A 20,759-nucleotide genomic window follows, 5' to 3' on the forward strand; every position below is an offset into this window, starting at 1 on the left:
CTCCATTGCCTCACAATCTTAAACTTTTACCACTTATGGACAATCCCCTTCATGATCCTACATTGTACAGGCAACTAATTGGCAAGTTGAACTTTCTAGTTCACACTAGACAAGACATCGCCTTCACTGTACAACACTTGAGTCAGTTTAACAAAACTCCTTGTCAACAACACTATGATGCTGCTTTACATGTATTGAAATACATTAAAGGCAATGTTAATCAAGGTTTATTTTGTAATAAACTTTCCAATTTTAACATTGAAGCTTATTGCGATTCAGGTTGGGCAGCATGCCCAATCACACGAAGATCAGTCAATGGCTATTTCATTCTATTTGGGGGAAGTCCGATCTCTTGGAAGTCTAAAAAGCAAGTTACAGTATCTCTTTCTTCAGCCGAAGCTGAGTATCGTTCAATGAGGAGAATATGTGCTGAGTTGGCATGGTTGTCTAGACTTTTACATGAGTTTCAAGTGCCTAATATAACTCCAATACCTCTGAAGTGTGATAATATGGCCGCCATATACATTGCTACCAACCCTGTTTTTCATGAAAGAACTAAGCACATCGAGCTCGATTGTCATTTTGTTAGACAAAAACTTCAAGAAGGACTCATTTCTTTATCACATGTTCCAACTACCTCTCAATGTGCTGATGTTTTTACCAAGAATCTACCATCTTCACAGCATCGAGAAGCTATTTCCAAGTTGCATGTAGTTCCCTACCCTCCATCTTGAGGGGGGGTGTTAGTTTTTACAGTTAGAAAAGTTGTTATAAACTGTTTTTAGATGGTAGTTAGATAGAAAGGTATTTTCGTCATTCTTATATTATGAGTTAGTTAGTCTGTTTGCTCTTCTCTTCTGTATATGTATGTATTCTTCATTGTTATTGAATACAAGTTTCTGAATCAATTCAAACAAAAACTTCTCTCATTCTTTCACATTAACACGAATGTCGATACATTCGTTGTTCCATATTAAATGAGTTAACAATCCTTTGAAGTCAGCGTATCAAAACTGAGAGTTTATTTAACTGCTTTAACGACTTGTACCTAACGCAACAAATGAAGTACCAGGTTAATCTGATAACCGGAAAACCAGCACCGGCACCGGCACCGGCACACCGGCACCGGCACCGGCACCTGAACTAGTATGTGTCACTAAGGTCAGGTCCACGATATAAAAGGATTTCTCTAAAACCAGTTCCAGTCCGATCCCACCAAAAATGCTCACCCCAATCGTAGACTACTCTTGTTGGTAACCATCCTAATCAATTACTATAGAGTAAATTACAGTTTTGGTCTAACGTGGTTTGGTCAAATTCGCACGTTCAGTCCAACCTTTGAAAATTTGACAAAATGCATCTCTGTGGTTTCAAGAAATTGCATCCTTAATCCACTTAAAAAGACCATTTACTCTTACTTTTATATATTTCTTTTTCTTATATATATATATATATATATATATATATATATATATATATATATATATATATATAATTGTTTAATTTTTTTTTTATATTTTGCGGCTTACATTTTTTTTATTTGTATATAGTTTTTATGATTTATATAATTTTTAAAAATTTATTCGAATATGTTTTTAATGTTTTTTTTTATATTTTGTTCTTTTATATTTTTTTGACGTTTTATTTGGATAACTTTTCTATTTTTTTTTGATATTTTGTTCGAATATATCATTTAATTTTTTTTTTATCTTTTGTTTTTTATATATTTTAAAAACTTTTTATAAATATTTTGTGTATAAAAAATATAAAAATGTTAGTTAAATGAGAATATGATTAACACATATTAGGTATATAATTATTAATTTTAATAGGGTTATTATATAGGCTAACCGAAATTCAAAATGAGTGTCAATGACTTCGAATTCAATTTTTTTAGTTTTATAATTTTTTTTACATTTCGTTCCGAATGAAAAATGCTAATCAGAATTCATATAATTCAAACACACGTGTCAATGTTTTCGAGTTCGTTTTTTTTAGAAATTTTGTTCATTTTTTTATTTGGGTTATCGGGTTAATTATTGATTAAGGTTGTATTTTTGTTAGTAGGTGCGAGGTTACCCGGTTCATCGACCTAAGTAGTTAATTGATTATCAGAGGATTGAGGTGAGTCTCATCACTGTACCCGAGGGTGGAAGACATCAATGCCGGCCCACTAGGATATTATATGATAATTGTCTTTGTGAGTTATATGAATTCGAAAACATTGACACATATGTTTGAGTTATATGAATTCTGATTAGCATTTTCCATTCGGAACGAAATGTAATATATATATATATATATATATATATATATATATATATATATATATATATATATATATATATATATATATATATAGGCTTAGGTTATTTTGTTTACAGTATCTATTGTGTTATTGTATGCATAAATGTGGGCCAATCAAATTTACTTATTTATAGAAAGTAATTAATATATATTATTGAATTAAATATAATTGAAAAATATCATCTTAATTAATTACAAGGGTAATTTAGTCAATTAATATAGATTTATTAAAGGAAAATTGCATTTTTTAAGGGATCATAGATTTTATTAATTTTAAAAATCCGATTTTACGAATTATAATTCTTTTAATTCGGACATTCTGACAAAATATGTTTATGAGTATATTTCAAAATAAAAATATTCTTAGATCATAAATAATAAAAATATTCTTGAACTTATTTCTTGATCATGACTTTAACAACTTCTTGTAGAATAACAAATTTTTGAACAATCAATAGAAGAATAGAAACAAAAAATACATAATTTCTTATAGAATACGGATAACAATTGTTAAGAATTAAATGAGAATGTTACACTTATTAATAACAAAAAAACACAATTATAAATCATTCTACCAGAATATACTATTACATATATTTTTTTTCAATACATTCTATATTATTATGGTAGAATAATCCATTCTTTTTGGAAGATTGGTAGTCATTGTTCATCTTCATCCTATACAATGTTTATCTTCAAGATTATATTCTGACAGAATCAGAATTCAAGATTCCATTCCAGTAGAACTGGAATTCGTGATTCTATACCGATAGAACTGCAATCATAGAAAATACACAAATCACAAAGGAAATATCGAGATTTAATTCCCACAGAATCGGAATTCGCCACCATCTGTAGCAGTGCAAATATGATTAAGTTCTTCCAAATTGCTCTTTACTCGATTCCTCTGAAATTAAACAACAGCAAGTAATAAGATTTGAAACTAAAAGATCTAAGCATTACCAAAAAACGTATAAGGATATTGTATCCTGAAAGCAATAATCTAAGAAAAGAATTTGACACTTTACGACAAATAAATTATTTCTCTCAGACAAATCGTCAAACACCTGGTGCTCACACACCTATACATCAAATTAATAACTGTACCACCATTCAAAAGCTTGTAATTCACTTGTCTTGAACAAATCAAGAACTTATATAGAAACACACCTGTTGAAATTGGAATTCACCAAGAGAATATATCAATTACAAAAAAATTACCTGGAACATAAATCAATTTCTAAAAAAGAATATTCCAGGAACAATCAATCTCATAACAAGTTTGCAGGATATAATCGAGATTCAACAAGAATTCAACAAGAAAAAAAAAACAAAAAAAAAGGTGAAGCAACTATAAGCGGAAAAAGAAACATACGTGATGAAGGGCGGCTGATCCCCCACCTGCTCTCCGATCTGCCTTCGATCCATTCTTCTTCCCCTTGATTGGACCGCCGATGATGAACAATGGACCAAAGAGGAGCTCATCGTTGTGTCTACTAAGCTGTTTTGGGGAGGTCCGGGACCCAACGACAAGGGTTTATCCAGGAAACATATCATCGAGGGGACTAAAGCTTCTTTGAAAAGACTGGATATGGAGTATGTCGATTTGATTTATTGTTATCGACCGGATTTGCAAACGCCGATTGAGGAAACAGTTAGGGCTATGAATCATGTGATCGATAAAGGTTGGGCGTTTTATTGGGGAACTAGTGAGTGGTCTGCGCAACAGATTACAGAGGCTTGGGGGATTGCGAATCGGATTCACTCAAGATCGATTTTGTAGTCCATTCTAATTTTGCAGATCGGGAACGAGATTTAAATTGGAGACATTAGGTCAGTACCATGATTATAGGGATTAATTTTGGAAGTTACTAAACAAATTACTAAATTACCCTTATTTATTTATTTAATTATTTAATTTTTTGTTTAATTTTGATTGGCCCACATTTATGTATACAATAACACAATACTTACTTTAAACAAATGAACCTAGCTCTCTCTCTCTCTCTCTGTGTGTGTGTATATATATATATATATATATATATATATATATATATATATATATATATATATATATATATATAACTAAAAAAATTAAATTCGAAGCCATTGACACTCATTTTGAATTCCGGCTAGTCTATACAGAAACCATATTAAAATAAATAATTATATAACTAATATGTGTTAATCACATTCTCATTTAACTAACCTTTTTATATTTTTTATACACAAAATATTTATAAAAACTTTTCAAAAAATATAAAAAACAAAAGATCAAAAAATACATTAAAAGATATATTCGAACAAAACATAAAAAAAAACTAGAAAAATTATCCAAATAAAACGTCAAAAAAATATAAACGAACAAAATATTAATAACATTAAAAATATATTCGAATAAAATTTTAAAAATTATATAAATCATAAAAAATATAAATAAATAAAATAAAATGTAAGTTGCAAAATATAAAAAAAATTAAACAATTATATATATATATATATATATATATATATATATATAAGGGTAAAATAGTCTTTTTAAGTGGATTAAGGATGTGCAGTGCAATTTCTTGAAACCACAGGGATGCAGCTTGTCAAATTTTCAAAGGTTGGACTGAATGTGCGAATTTAACCAAACCACAGGGACCAAAACTGTAATTTACTCATTATTATATAAATAATTTCCTTTTCTTTTATATATACAACCAACAAAATCAATTTTTATCAACCTCATTGACAATTTAATCCAAACTATTTCTTTTTTATCGTTATAAAATAATAAGAAAATATATCAACGTTAGTCTTTGAAAGTTATTCCAACTAGGGAAGATGCCCTTGCAACGCACGGGTCATATGTTTTTGCCTTTTTTTATCCATAGCAACAATGGACTTACATTTGTATACACATAACTGCAACATCTTTACAACAGTTTTCTCATAATAGCAATGTACTTATATTTCTTTACATAAAAAATGAGTTATGCTATACAGCCATGATAATGGTTTCATATCATCCTATGACCTTTGAATACCGAATCTGTTGAGCCCCTTACAGAAGGTATTGTCACTTTGCAACTCATGGAAAATATCAGCAACAAATATTCAGAATTGGATGCAAACATTATAAAACTTTCATTTGGAAAAGCTATAGCTACCAATATCATAAATTTACAGATAGTGAAATCCTAGAACTGAGAACTTATTTCAGAAATGAATTTGTTCTCGTGTAAGGTCCAAGATTGAAATTCCATAAAAGACACCTCCAATTTTTCTTGAAATCCTTTTATCCTTTGTTGTAGGGAATGTTGCAAAGTGGATAGAGAATCTGGAAATTAGTCTTATTTTTTAAAAAAAAAAGTCTGATTAATTGTGATTGTAGTTTCCTATGAATTCTGCCAACTTTTGAGAGAAAATGACAAAACGTTAAGCTGTGAGATAAATTTTGGAAGGAAAAGTGTGAAGATTAACAAAACTCACATATTGTTGAGATTCATATAACAAACCGGAAAGTAATATAATATCATCGTCAAAATAATAAATATCCCGGAATCCAGGATATTGGCCAACCTCACATATAATATCACCTCAGAAAATCACTGAATTATCCAACCTCCGTAGACGAAAAAAAAAGTTAAAAAGTAACAAATATGCAGGTGAATCTGTTATCGTTTTTGGTTTTTGTGTTCTACATTTTATAACTTTATCTATATTCGATACATTATCCTAACTACAATGATAAATCGAAGGAAATCACAACCTATTTTACTCTTTTTGACTACAAATTTTTGTTTTTATTTTCTTTTGTACAATTTTAGTTTTAATTTCAATTTAATATATAAAATATATATATATATATATATATATATATATATATATATATATATATATATATATATATATAAATGCATAAAAAAAAATACTTAGAGATCACAAAACTTTTTTTTGATTTTTTTATAAATAATCGCAGCTTTTTCTTAAAGTTTGCTGAAAAAAAAATAAAAAATCAATTTTTTTTTTCAAAATTTTTTTCAGCGAATTTGTATAGAAAGCTGCGATTTTTTCAAAAAAAAAATTCAAAAAAAAGTTTTGTGATCTCTAAGTATTTTTTTTATGCATTTTTATGATTTTTAGGGTTTTTTTGTTTTCCAAATAACTCTTCCCTATATATATATATATATATATATATATATATATATATATATATATATATATATATATATATATATATATATATATATATATATATATATATATATATATATATATATATATATATATATATATATATTGTAAGTGGCACCTCAAATTAGAAACAGGCTTTTCCTGGCCATTTTCCATAAATTCGTTTTTCATTTGGACCTTTTTGCCCTTCTGTCAGGAACGTAATGTCAAAACTGAAGTGGATTTTTCAATCTTTCAATTAGAAACGATTCATGAAAATCGAATGATACTTACTTTGTCAAAACTTAAAATTGTTTTTCTAGTAACCACAGAAAAAAAAAACAACATTGACCTCCTAAACACCTGCACATATTTGTTGATCTTTTTTTGTTACTTTTGAGACAAAAAGAGAAGTCTGTAGCCGTTTCTTCTTTCCCCCTTAAACCGACAGCTATATTAATAATAATCAAAATAGTGAACCGCTTTAATTTATAAAAAAATAGTTCAAAGTTTAAGAACTCATTTAAATCCTATGTGTACGCTAATTCTCCTTCCCATCTATTTCTATATGCAAATGAATTCAGAAAAATTAAAAGTTTGATTTGAGCTCATTTAAATTCTCTATATGCTCTATCCCACCATACATCTCATCATATATCTCTAAAGTCTCCCCTCCAGTTTCTATTTTGTGACAAAGTATTCAACTTTCTCTAATATTTATGATTGTCACAAGAAAAGGTTTTAATGTATGGTCTCAATAGATGCATTGCAACCAACAATTTGGAATCAGTTTACACATAAATAGAACATCAATCGTCATGGTAATTGGATTAGAGGTGTTTACCACTAAAGAAGATGCCAAGGTCCCCTTTTCTGGCCCGTTATCATAAAAGTCCTCACTGGTATGTAGGTGAAAAGATCGAAGATTTGACTGCAAGAAACATAACATTTGGTTGTTAGATTCATGCCAAAAGGGTAAATAACTCATAACCTTGAAAAAATTTCAAGTTTTTATAGACTCTCAGTAGAAAAAATATCTTCTTCTTTTGTTGTGTGGGCACAGCCGGAGCAGCTCCAAATTCTGTCCCACCTCCCATTCCTGTTGTTATGAACACAAGATCCGATCCGTTTCAACCGTTGTTGCATATTTTAAACGCAACATCACATATAAAAACATATGGTTCAGGGATACAATCAAATAATATAAAAACATATAAATGTAGAATTGCATACTTAAAATGAAATTGTGGAAGTAAATTAGAGAACCTACAATAGTTTTTCATAAAAATATTTGAAGCCACCTTCATAGTCCTCTTGGCTCTGTAACTGTTGTTGGACACCAGGTTGCAAACTGAAAATAGGAAATAATTTTTTTTAACGTCAGTCACTCAAAGAAGTTATGTTGGACCAAAATTTAAACATAGTATACACTACTTCCAAGATCGTCTTTGTTTCTTCACGAGTTAGATGCACCCTAATTTTTGTAATCACAAATTAACCCAAAAACATCAGTTATACACTCTTTGAGGCATTTCATCCAACATATAGACTGCAACAACACCTTGAGCCTCATATTTCTCCTTCAGCAAACACATAAACAATACAAAACTAACAAAAACACAAAGCAATCGAAAAGCAACAGTGGACTTTCATCGAATACATCGCATGTATTGTTCGTAAAGGAGGCTTAGAAAAATGGAACGAAACACCGATATGGCTGCAAACATGGGTTGCATATTTCGATCGGTTATGCCTTCAGAGATGCCATGCCAAAAAACGGCTTTCAATTTCACCTGATACATAAACTTTTTTCACAAATCAAACTCGTCATCGCCTCAATATAAGTCAAAATCGGAACCCATAGAAGAAGGCAATGAAATTCAGAAACTATCAAAGGAAACGGTCTCTTGGTAGACGCAAAATCGAGGGACCGATTAGCAAAAACCATACCTAGAGAGCAAAACGGAAGAGACGAAGCGAATAGGAACTCCCACCGACTAAGGACAGTTGTCAATCGGAAAAGCCCACCAAAAGACCACGTAAACAACAGCTCAGCATTCCACCATCCCGTTCCGATTACCCAAGCATACCCACCGACGAACAAAGATAACCCCTCAGGCGACCCACACAATAAGGCAATAACCAGGAGAAAAAATATATATACACACAGTAAAAGGCACAACGGTTAGAGGTAAAAAGAAGTGAATTTTTTTTACTAACGACACTGTTCCTAAGGGAACTCTTTATTAGTATGTATATAAATCTTTTTTTTATCATTATAAAATGATAAAAATATATACCAATATTAGTCTTTATTTAAAAAGGAAAAACAATACAAACTTTAATCTATTTTTTTTTTATTTGTACTAGCCTACTTAGTAGATACTTTGTCTCTTAGGTTGGTGTTCATGGGTTCTAAGGGTTCAAATCTGGACTTTTGACAAATTTTATCAACTTGATGATACTAACTTCTAATTAACAGTAGCCGTTATTTTTTTTATTAAGAAAACAATGCCTAATTTATAAATATTAAAATATTAAAAAAATGAAACCATGTCAAGCCTTCAAGTGGTGTGAACATGTCAATTGAAGCGGTAGGTCGACACCTTAGACTACAAGGAGTGGTGACATTTGTTGTCATTTTATTGCATGTCATATTAGACTCACTCGTTTTTGTAATTTACTATATTTTTTCATGTCGCATCCATGAAGTGGTGTCATGGTTTGCCACGCTATAATTTTTTATTTAATTTAATCTAAAAATTAAAAATTAAAATACATAATCGGAAATTAAAAAATTAAAACAAAATAATAACACTGGAAAACTAAAAAATTACAATGGAAACAAAATAAAGTCTTTAAATACGAAAATTTACAATCAGAATCGTCCTCGGGCTCCGCATTGAGATCGATATGATTAATCTTGTAAATATGTTTATCCAAATCGTTGCAAAGATCGTAATTTTCCCACTCATCACTCTTGCAACAGTCATCTCCATCTTAATCACACATTCATTTTCGGACGAAGATGATGATGACATTTTTTGTTAAAATATGAAAGAGATTGATATAAAATAAGTGATGTTGGTATAAAATGAGTGAGGTTGGTTAATATTTATAGTTGAAAACGAAAAAAAAAATTAATTCAAAAAAATGGAACCGTTGAATACGGTAAAGGAGGAGAGAGAAGTAGTATGTGGGTGTCGAGCTCGCCTTTTTATTTTTCTTCCTAAATACATGTATTTAATGGTGACTAAGTGTTGTTTGTTTTTCTGAAGCAAAAATCCATAAAGTCTGCAAACCACCTCTACAACCCTCTGCAGTAGAAGAGGTGGACCAAACGGTTGCAGACTGTAATAAGAAGCGTGTTTGTTTTTTTAACATCTGCATGCTGCTGCACATATTAAAAAATTAAAATAAACTGATTTTATAATCCGAAAATAGTGTTTTAATATCGAAAATTTAATAATGTATGACATTTCGGCAAAAATTTAGGATATTTCAGCAAAAAATAATGATATTTTAACAAAAAATATAGATATTTTAGCATAAAATAATGATATTTCATCAACAAATTATTATTATTCAATATAAAAAAAAAGAAATTTTTTTTAACAAGAATAAACAAAAAAAAAACGAAAAAAAAATGTGAAATAAGATTTCAGCAATATATAATCAATATTTTAGTAAGAAAAAAAGAAGAAGAAGAGGTTGGAAGAGGTAGGAAGAGGCAAAACAAATGTTGCGCCAAGAAGAACACGCGCAAATGTTTTTTAATTCGAAGACTTCTGAATAACAAACAGCTACGAGATGAAAAGTGTTGCGCGTGTGCTGCGCCGCGCAACAATAAGAGGTCTGAAGAGGTTTTTACCAAAAAACAAACAACACCTAACACCTAAACACAGTTCACGTAACGAAAGAGACTAGTCTTACTAATCCATCTCACGACTTCATTTTACAAATGGAAGATGATATTTTCATTTAGTTTATTTATTATTTTTTTTATTCATACATTTAAATATAATTTTGATTTGATTTTGATATCTTTTTTAATTGAAAAGAAAAAATTATGATGAAGGATGTAAAAGTCACACTCTTTTTTAAGTGTTTGAATAAATAAAATAAGTAAAAAACTGAAATAACACCTTTTACAAAACTAATCCTTGCTTGTGCCACAAGCGCCTTAAGTTGCTTTGGTTTGTAAGGGCCCAAAACTTAGGGTGACGGTCATGTCAATTTTTCTTAATGTTTTCTCCCATTGAAGTGTCTATGATAGAAATCATAGACTTCCACCTAATGTTTTAAAAACCGTTTTTTTAGTTGAACTGGTATGGTGACTGGTTTCCGGTTTAACCGGTTCGACCGTCGGGTCAACCGGTTTCTATAATTTTCATATTTTTTCCTATTTTCCTACACATACATATATATAAATCATGAATTTGACGTTTATAAGTTCCAACATTAAAAATATACATAAAAATAAGTTGTAGATCAATCCAAAATACATTAAAATAACACATAACCATAAGTTTTAGTGTTTTACATCAATTCATATACGTCAAAAAGAAAATAAAATATAATAGCGAAACAAAATATAGTTTTAGATAAATATAAACATATCAAAAACTTTATAATATTTACCATATGTTTTTATTTAGAGAAAACTAAATATATTTGAAAAAAAAATCACCAAAGTTTATTATACAAATTGTTCTTTTCCATGTGTTTTTATTCGGTTTAACTGGTTCAATCGGTTTATTTTGACCGGTTCAACCGGGTTTTTCTAAAAACCGGCTGGTTCAATCCGGTTCAAAAATTGACGTAAAACCCGTGATAATTGAACCGCTCCCTCCCTTGGTTTCCGGTCCAACCGGTTCGACCGACAGGTTCAAACCAGTTTTTAAAACACTGCTTGCACCTCATAAATAAAGATCCGGCGCCCCTAACAAACTTCATAATATTACTTTAAATACATAAAAAAACAAAGGATTTTCTAAGAGATTTTCTAACATGCATCTTTAGAACACACATAAGAAGTATTTATTAAACTATTAATTATGAGGAATATTACTATAATTAAATGTGAAATTCATTAAGTATAGAAAATATTCTTTATAATTAATACATTTCACATTTAATTATGGTAATATTTCTCATAATTAATAATTCTTATGATAATATTTTCCATAATTAATAGTTCTTATGTGCCCATAGACACATATTAGAAAATCCATTTCTAATATGTGTTCTAATGATACATATAAGAAATATTAATTATGAAAAATATTACCATACTTAAATTTAAAATACATTTATTATGAAGATTATTAATGCATTTCATATTTAATTATAATAATATTCTTTATAATTAATGTATTTTACATTTAATCTCCCTATCTAATAAACAAAACCATTTTGCCACGTGTCCACTCAAAATCATTCATTTCATACAGAGTTAAATACCAATTTTGCCACTCATTTCAATGTGGATTTTCGAAAATGCCCTTGATGCTTTACGCCTACGAAATATCTTTGGCAATCACAGTCTCTTCTTCTTTCTAACCCTAAGCCGTCAGCCACACCTCACCCATCATAAGGTATTTTCTTCTTTGTCATCTCTTTCATCATTTTCAAAGATTTTGGGTTATAACGTTTCTGTCTTTCCGGGTCTTTTTTTTATCTGGATTTTGTGTTTGAGGTTTGTAGATCCTTTTGTGTTTTCAGGTTCTGGTGTTTCACCCGGTAGATTGATCCTTCATCGGAATTGAACCCCTAGACTCGAACCCTAATAAGTTGCAAAGCCCAAAATAATACAAATGTCGTTGTTTTTGAAATCCAGGGTAGCTTTCATAGTTATCTTCAGGTGTTTAATGATTTGAATTTTAAATACCCAAATCCCTAGGTTTAATCCTCCTATGAGAGCGGTCAAACCTTAAAACGAAAACCTACCATGTTCGTCTTTAGTTGCCGATTTGCAGGTATCGTCACCTAACTCCATCAACCTCTCCTTCTCTTCTTTTCTCTCTAATATCAGTTGTGTTACAGGTCTGAAATTTGATTGTATAGAAGCCTTAAAACTAGATGATCGGTAATTCGATATATTAAAGCTGGAAGGGTGAAATTGAGAGGTTGGATTATTGATTAAAATCGGTTCTTTTTGTTCTTGCTTGTAAAACATGGTATGACTATATGAATAGTTTTATAGTTTTAACAACCATAAAAGTGTTTTCTATGATCATAAAGTTTCTGTTTTTATACAATTGTTTTTACAAACCTTATGAAATGAAAGTATAAGCTAATAAAAACAGCATGTAGTCGACCCCCCCCCCTCTATAATCGTGTATATGTGTTTGTTGCCGCACAAACTTATGCAATTAAAGGTGGTTGGGAAATGATTGTGTAAATTTGGTTTTTACTACATGAAAGTAACAAACATTTAGCATTTCTTTGAAATTTATGTGTTTTGCAGATAAGTTATCAAACTGAGATAATGTTGTCATGGCTTATGTCGGTTTGGGTGATTGGAATCAGAAAGGTTGCCACCCTGACTCAGGATTAAGAAGTAAGTTAACTGCATGTGTTTGTGTGTGTGAAATAGGTTTAATAGGGCATTTATGTCTTTTACCCAAATGAGAAATTGAGTGTCTTATTCAACTCACAATTTCTCAACCATATAATTTTGTTTCAGTCGTCGTTACGAGCTCATGATGCATCCAAAGTGACCACATGAGAAGCTTATGGTATTAGTCAGTTTCATCTCTATTTTTGTTTTCGAGCTTTGTTTGAATTTGATGATTTTAGTCGATTTATCTTTGTAGGAAGTATGCAAAACGTGTTGAATTCGTTGCATCCCTAAGTCTACTAATAAAGGGTTGTGGTTAAAATAACGAATCAAGAAAACTATGTTTCTTTGGTTTTTATAAGTTATACTTTCAATTTCATATGCAATGAAATTTATAATATTTGAAAGATGATTATGGGTTTTTGTGGTTTTAGGTTTAAAGAGGTTGCCATATTTAAATAAAACAAAGAATACAGGTAGATAGTTTGTGGTGTACCACATTCAGGTGTTGGTGTCACTGGTAAGAAAAAACTTTAAGCAAAAAAGATAAATGAATTTGTTATAGGATTACCTAAAAACTGAGTCAAGGTTATGGTCAAAGATGTATTCAAGAATTCTAATCAATTAGAAAGTCCTCCATCGACCCAAATGAACGTTGTTTTTAAAAGTCTAAAATCTTTATTTAAATTAATGACGATTTGATGGAATTTCGGGTTAAATTTATTGCTTACTATTATACTTCAAATCTCATGATAACCAATTTTTTAAATGTATTGACTTTACTGAAAAGCTAATCGTTAAAGTTTAAAGATATGTAGATAATAAGTCTCAATTTTATTACCATGAAGTTAAGAAGAAAGAAAACAACATGGCTGTAATTAAAATATAAAAAGTCAAATGCATTATATTTGTTCATTTTTCAAGGAGAATGTTTTTATATATTTAAGTTTGAAGCTGAAATGTAAAAGTTAGGAAAATGGTGTATTTTTTTGTTTGATAAAATACAATATATAACAGTGTACTTATGTTGCTTTGGTTCTAATATCATCCTACTTTTATTTCTTACAGTTAGGCAGTTGTGGCATTTAAAGTTAGGGTTGTTTGAATGGGAAGTATGAGCGTTGGGTTTACAAAGAGGAAGCATAAAACTTTGAAGAACATTTTGTTGTAAACAGGAGTTTTTGTATTTGAAGTTGATCATGACATATTCAACTACATAAATATTGTAGTTCCTTTTCTAATTTATTGTGTTGAATTTTTTGTTGTTGTTTTTTTCTAAAGTTTAATACGGGTGTAATTATATTCATATTAGTAAATTATACGCCCAATTTTTCAATTTTTATTTTTTGCAGTCTTATGTTTTCTAAATTTAATGTTTTTATTCTCAAAAGTTTAGATGCGCTTATTTGTAAAAAGTTTAAATTTTATGAGTTCTAAATAATATTGTAAAAATTGTAATTTTTCTAAAAAAATGTGCAAAATACCCATATTTTACCTGTAACTATATCTTGATAATATTCAAACTAAGAACTCCCAGATTGCATTTGATTTAATTCAAACTAAAACAAGGAAAAACCAATTTAATTTGATTTTATTCAAACTAAAACAAGGAAAAGCCAATTTACATATTAGGTTCGATAGTTAATCGTCCATTATTAGGTCGTAAATATATGCGTTGGCCATATTGTTAGTAATTCTAAAAAAATCATTACAGGAGCATTTGATGATTATAACAATTATTTTTACACAACTACATTTTAGATTTTATACATAATAATAGCAAAATTTTAAAAATCTTTTATAAATTTTTTACCCGTGGGAACCACGGGTTGTAACCTAGTTATGGTAATATTTGCCATTAATTAATGTATTTTACGATCCAATATGCTATTTTAACTTTCACCTAAAATGATCTTAAAATGACAAATAAATTATCAAAATAGACTTGAAGCAAATGGAAAGCACGTTGTTTGAATTTTGAACCCAAATAAACAATCGATATACCATACCGGAAGCAATGGCGAAAAAGTAAATATATGGTTTCCACTATAGCTTCTTATGTACCTTTATATTATTGGTTATTCAACATCTAATTATCACATCATACAACACCCCATAATCGACTTTCACGTGATTTTTCACTTTGGTGTCCAAACACCCACCCACATGGATATATGATTAAAGAAAAACCTTGGTGGGCATATATTGGTGCATTTGTTCTATGCGTCGTTGGGGATTGGTTTGCATATATCTTCTTCTACGTACAGATGTAAAGTAATCGTTGAGAACAATTGTTCTTCAGGTTGGTTATATATTAACTTATTTATATACATTTCACTTTCGATCGAACCTTTCCGTTATGTATTTAGCAGACCTTATTTTGATATGGGGTTTGTATAAAGTTTATTGATTTCGTACCTCATTCAGATTCTTTCTGTCACATAAAGATATGCTTTTCCTCGTTCATTCGAGATTGAATTTATTATTACACCTCTGAACTTCAAAAACAGTTCAATCGACAAACAGAAAATGCTAGGTGTTGGAGGGAAACCCCAATCAAGGTAAGCAAACAGTTAATTCATTCATTGGTTCCTTCTTCATTCTCTGTTTCCTTCAACCCAGGTCTTCAAATTCATTAATCCTGATAGTTCCTTTTCTGTGTTGTAATTAAGTCCCATCTAAGTAATGTTTATCTTTTAGGTGTGAATTGTTGAGTATAGTGAAGGAACATTCAAATTTATTAGGAAAAACCGTAGTAGATATTTCACAAGATACTTTTGATGTTGAAGTGGATCAGAAGTTTTGGCATGATGTTATGGATTCATATTTCATTGGCGGGAGGGAGTCAAAGGAACAACAAGATGATGATCTTTTATTCTTTGTTAGAGAAATGGTATTTTGCCTTAACTTCATGCAGAAAAAAAAAGCAAATACAAATCCAATACTTTGTCCATGATTCTACACCTTTTAATTTCAGAGCTTTCATGGTCATGGGTATGGCTCCAATGATAATTTTGGAAGAAAGTCTTCTTACTTTGTACGCAGGTGGGATACTAAGGTAAATAAAGCAACAAAACTAGTTAAGCTAAATGCAACAAATAGCAACCCACGTTCATTTATTTGTGTATCATATCATCCTACTTTCTTTTCTTTCTATAACATTATTACTTTCTCTTTTTTTTTTCCTTATTATAGCATTATACTTACAAGTTTTTTCTTATAAGGACATTATCTTTTGAAACATCTATGCATTTATAACAGTGAAAATGCTATAAATGGGTGGATATTTTTAAGGTTAGTTCTTTAATAAGAAAAAATGAAAGTGGGATGCTATAATAAACAAATCAATCAAAGTATATCACTATTTCTATATGTTTAACCCAATATATAAATTCGTTGACAGTTGGATGATTTAGTTGGAGGGATCACATTGAATATAGATTGGAGGCGCTCATTATACCTGAATTTAATTGCCCACACTTCATATAGTATAACAGTGGCAATTTGCAGGTAAATATATGCTTACTTTTATTACCATTTTATGTAAATTTTACTTTTGCAATTTGGCCTAGAATTGAATAACAACCTTAAATTTTATTTATTATATTTCACTAGTTTTTTCATTCTAAATAATATGTGGTCTTTCAGTCATCAGTCTATTCAGAATCATCAAAGTAATCAACAAACACAACCATCTCCTATATACAAGGTAACATAGATCCTTTATTCAAATCATTTTTTAAGTCCTTTTACATTTTTGTATTTAGAAATTGTTCTAATACATGTTTTATGGATGTGTTTTCAGATTGTGAAAAAAGTCTATGCATCTCCAAGCCGTGTCCATTTTCATTTGGACTCCCGAAAGGCAAATTATATTATCAACTTTCATGTTGTTTATACTTTATATTATTTTCAACTTTGATCAAATTTCATCATTTTTACAAGGAATGTTGTGTATTTCTGCATGTGTATAGGAAGTAGAAACAACACCTGCATATCCAGATATATGTTTTGCAGTTGATGACTTTGATTCTACTTTCGAAGCCATGGTATGGTAACCATTATAGGCTATATAAAATGTTTAATTTTTTAATATTATGATTTTATTTCATATATGACCATTTGTAAAAAATGTCATTGCAAGTTTTTATTTTTTATTTTTTATTTTTTTTCAGGTGTTGACCGATTCAGACCATTGCTACTGTGTGGTTCTGAATGCAGTTGGTGGGGCCGCATTTCCTAGTGAAAAGCTTCTAGAAGATAGTAGTTCGAGGGAAAATTCTGCTCCAAAAAAGGTTTGGTGTTATTTTTTTAAAATTTTAGTTGTATATGCTCTTTTTTTCCTTTGTTCTAGTGAGGGGCTTTCTTGTAAAATCTAATAAGGTTGTAATTTGTAATCACAGCTTACTCTATTCTCAGGATTTGTAAGCTATCAAATGGTTCGTGAAGCTTATGATGGTAAATATAAAATACCTTTATTAACTCAGTTCTCTCACTCGCTGTACTTTTGGTTATTTTCTTTATAAAAATAGTAAGATTGCACAAATATCAACCATATGCAACAATTTCATTTTCTTCATTTGTAAATTTTTATAGTTGGAAAGTCTGGATTTGGAAGCTTTTTACCTTTTGGTCTTTCTCATAGCAAAAAAACAGACAGGATATACATGAAAGGTCCTGGAGGTCGTGGGGAAGTTGAGGTGGCAGTTTCTGGTGTTTTAGGTATAATGATATTTAAAAAAAGAAGAATTTATTTGACTCTTTATTGTTTTGTGACATAAAATGTGGTGTTTCTAGATCAAAGTCTAGATGAATCTGGTCTTCACTCACCTTTACATATATCAAGAGGATTTAAGATTGGTGCAATGGTTCGACAAGCTGCATCTGTTGCTGAGGTGGCAGCAAAGAACGTGTTTGCAGTTATGTCTTCAACAAGAAATTCAGATGGAAGGAAGCTACCCCTTAAGTGTTGCCTCATGTCCATTTCACTACCGTGGGAACATATTGCTTATGATCTTCTTTTTAAGGTAAAATAGCAACGTAATTTTATTTATTTGTTTGTTATGACATCCTAATTTCAAATCTTTATAATTACATCTTTGTATTTTTTTATATATTTTTCTTATAAAGGCATTGTATTTTAAAGAATAAATGATAAGTAGGTTGTTTTTTTGGGCATTTAGCCACTTACATACATTAATTTTTTTTTTTCTTATGGAAAATCAGGGAAGTCCTCCAGTCAACTTGTAAGAAATATATTCAGAGATGAAGGAATATATCGACACTCACTTTCTTGTCTACAATGTTGAAGAAAAGGAAAGGAGAAGAGGAGAGACAAGTATGTATCAGCTTCCATTGTTTTATTATGAGAAGTATGTAGCAATGTCATTTGTTAGCAAATTTATAGATTAAGAAAAAAAAACTCAGGTTTTCTTATTGATCAGCAAAAAGAAATGATTATCTTATTCCTGTTTTTGAGTTGGAGGAAAAGGGAAAGAAAACTGATAAATGTATAATATACCTTCTAATATTTTGTAATGGTAAGAACTAAGAAACGTATAAATTAACGTAAAATAGAATGGTCTTTTTGTTATTATAAAATTTTATACAACTTTTCTCCTCATTTCGTTCACTTTCTTATCAAACTGAAAGGAAAAAAATTAGAAAACAGAACAATAAAATCTTCTTTTACTTTGCCTTAATTTCCCTCCTAAATATATTTTTGGAAAATAAATTTTGAATGAAATAATTGATGTAAAATCAATTTATTTTCCTATTTTTCTCTTAGCTTGTGGTCATGTCCACAAGTATTATGTTGAGTTACTTAACACGTGTCTTCATTCTATTAGACAGAGTATAGTTTGCTATTTCATTCAGTTAGAAGATACTTGATAGATTCACTGTATCTCTTTGTATATATTCCGTATTCATCAATAATACAGTTAACACTTTTCCACAATTCTCTCATATCATCTCATTACATGAATTAGAATGGTATCAACCCTCTATACGATTCACAAAAATGCCAGCCCAAAATTGTTTAATTCTAGAATCGTCAATTTAAGACATGAAAGGGTAAATTCCATAGCAACTTTTGAATGGCAAACTATAACTTGTGAAACGTAAGGGCTGCAACTGCAGTATTTCCTTATTTGACGTATTGCTTGAATCGATAATATATATGGTGATTATGGTCCATCTTCACATTTGGATTTTGCTCAATTGCCACAGGTATGTATTATGGTCCCGGGTTTGTGATCAAGTTACATGATGATTAACCACCAAATCTATTTCTCGATGTTTATGAGATTTCCTTCCTTGACGACCAGTTGTATTGATTTAGTGAGATGGCTCAATAGAGAGAACCCAATGATCTCAAAGGAACAAGATTGACACAAAATTCGAAATTCCATTCTCTTTTTCTGTGGACAAAAAAAATGATATGTGATCAAATAACTACTCTGAAAGCAACACGATAAATAATATGTATTATATATGGGTATATGTATTTATTTCGTACCCCAATTACTACTTGTACCTCTCATGTGTAAATGAATGAGTGATCGTGTGTTTTACTTTATATCTGAATGATGGATACATATAGTATCACCCATATATTTTTGGTAATAATTCGTGTTAAGAGACTATAACAAGAATTTGAAATGAGAAAATTGAAAATTGTATTATTCTCTCTCATCCATAATAATGATTTGGAAGCAATATATATACTATATAGGGAATGCTTTAATGAACCACTAATTTAAGCCTAACTAACTGTAACTAACAGAAACAACTAACTGTAACAACCCAAAGAAACATGTGATTGATAGTTCCAACATTCCTCCTCAAGATGGACTTTGAAAAGTGTTTTGAAGAGCCATCTTGGAAAATAAAGGCAACATCTTTGCTTTGGGTAATGGCTTAGTAAACATATAGGCAAGTTGATATTAACTTCTTATGGGCATGAGCTTGATTGTATTATCAACAACTTTATCTCGAATGAATGACGGCCCAACTCTATATGTTTAGTCCTTTCATGAAATGTTGGATTATTGGCTAAGCTTTATGGTTGACTCATTATCGCAAAATAGAAGAGTTGATGTCACACTCCCAGCCAGGCGGCAGAAACGTTGGACGGTGAGACGACATCATGGATCACAGTATTAAACATACATTTAACAATACAACAATACGATATGAGACAAATACTTTTATTGAAAAGAGTAGATTACAATATCTCCTAGTCTAGGGTATAGAAACAAGAAAGTACGAAGTAAGCCCTAACAGTAGGCTACTTAGTATTGAAATAAGAAATAGAAATTGTAATCCCATAATTGTTCTAAAAATATGCCTTCCATATGCTTAGTTCCCTGAGAATACATGTGTTTTGAAAGAGTGTCCACTTTAAAGTTGGTGAGTTCATCGGTTTGTAATATCTTAATCAAATGTACTTTTATATCAAAAGTATGTTTCTATAAAATTTCCAGACCTAATAATCTTTTGTGTTTTGTTATAAAATTTCTAAAATTATTGTAATCTTACTACAAGAAACGGGACCTATAGGGACGACAAATGTCGTCTCTATAGGTTAAAAAAAGTCGTCCCTATAGATGTCCGGGAAGACATGTCGTCCCTATAGCTCTCGTCACCATAGCCCCGTCGCAATACATCTTTTTGGTCGTCACTATAAATATCGTCGCAATAGGTATCCTTCAGAGACAACATGTCG

At 30.1% G+C, this 20,759-nt stretch overlaps 1 protein-coding gene across 6 annotated transcripts; it reads left to right on the top strand.

Annotated features, from left to right (window-relative positions):
* The first annotated feature begins 15,115 nt into the window (after positions 1 to 15,115).
* On the top strand, positions 15,116 to 19,610 carry LOC145154422 (uncharacterized). 6 transcript variants are annotated; one of them, XM_079075541.1, is made up of 13 exons: positions 15,116 to 15,332; positions 15,541 to 15,591; positions 15,731 to 15,923; positions 16,008 to 16,088; positions 16,434 to 16,540; positions 16,679 to 16,739; positions 16,836 to 16,895; positions 17,005 to 17,079; positions 17,206 to 17,325; positions 17,434 to 17,488; positions 17,627 to 17,752; positions 17,828 to 18,057; positions 18,257 to 18,495. In XM_079075541.1, the coding sequence occupies exons 2-13, from the start codon at positions 15,560 to 15,562 to the stop codon at positions 18,278 to 18,280; spliced, it is 1,164 nt and encodes a 387-aa protein (XP_078931667.1). In that variant the 5' UTR covers positions 15,116 to 15,332; positions 15,541 to 15,559; the 3' UTR covers positions 18,281 to 18,495. The 6 variants fall into 6 exon arrangements, 5 of the variants coding, with proteins under 5 accessions (XP_078931667.1, XP_078931665.1, XP_078931666.1 ...); XR_013734909.1 differs by adding an exon at positions 19,262 to 19,610 and having other exon boundaries at positions 15,117 to 15,591; positions 18,257 to 18,368; XM_079075539.1 differs by having other exon boundaries at positions 15,117 to 15,332; positions 15,458 to 15,591.
* The last annotated feature ends 1,149 nt before the right edge of the window (positions 19,611 to 20,759 follow it).

The sequence above is a fragment of the Lactuca virosa genome, chromosome 1 (genome assembly GCF_052849685.1).
Source record: "Lactuca virosa cultivar CGN04683 chromosome 1, Lactuca_virosa_CGN04683_v6, whole genome shotgun sequence".
NCBI classification, from domain to species: domain Eukaryota; kingdom Viridiplantae; phylum Streptophyta; class Magnoliopsida; order Asterales; family Asteraceae; genus Lactuca; species Lactuca virosa.

Bases quoted from the DNA above. Each gene is read 5' to 3' on its own strand.
- LOC145154422 (XM_079075541.1), top strand. From the start codon at position 15,560: ATGCTAGGTGTTGGAGGGAAACCCCAATCAAG. The intron at 16,740-16,835 runs GTAACATAGATC...ATGTGTTTTCAG, and splicing joins AACCATCTCCTATATACAAG to ATTGTGAAAAAAGTCTATGC. The intron at 17,489-17,626 runs GTAAATATAAAA...AAATTTTTATAG, and splicing joins GGTTCGTGAAGCTTATGATG to TTGGAAAGTCTGGATTTGGA.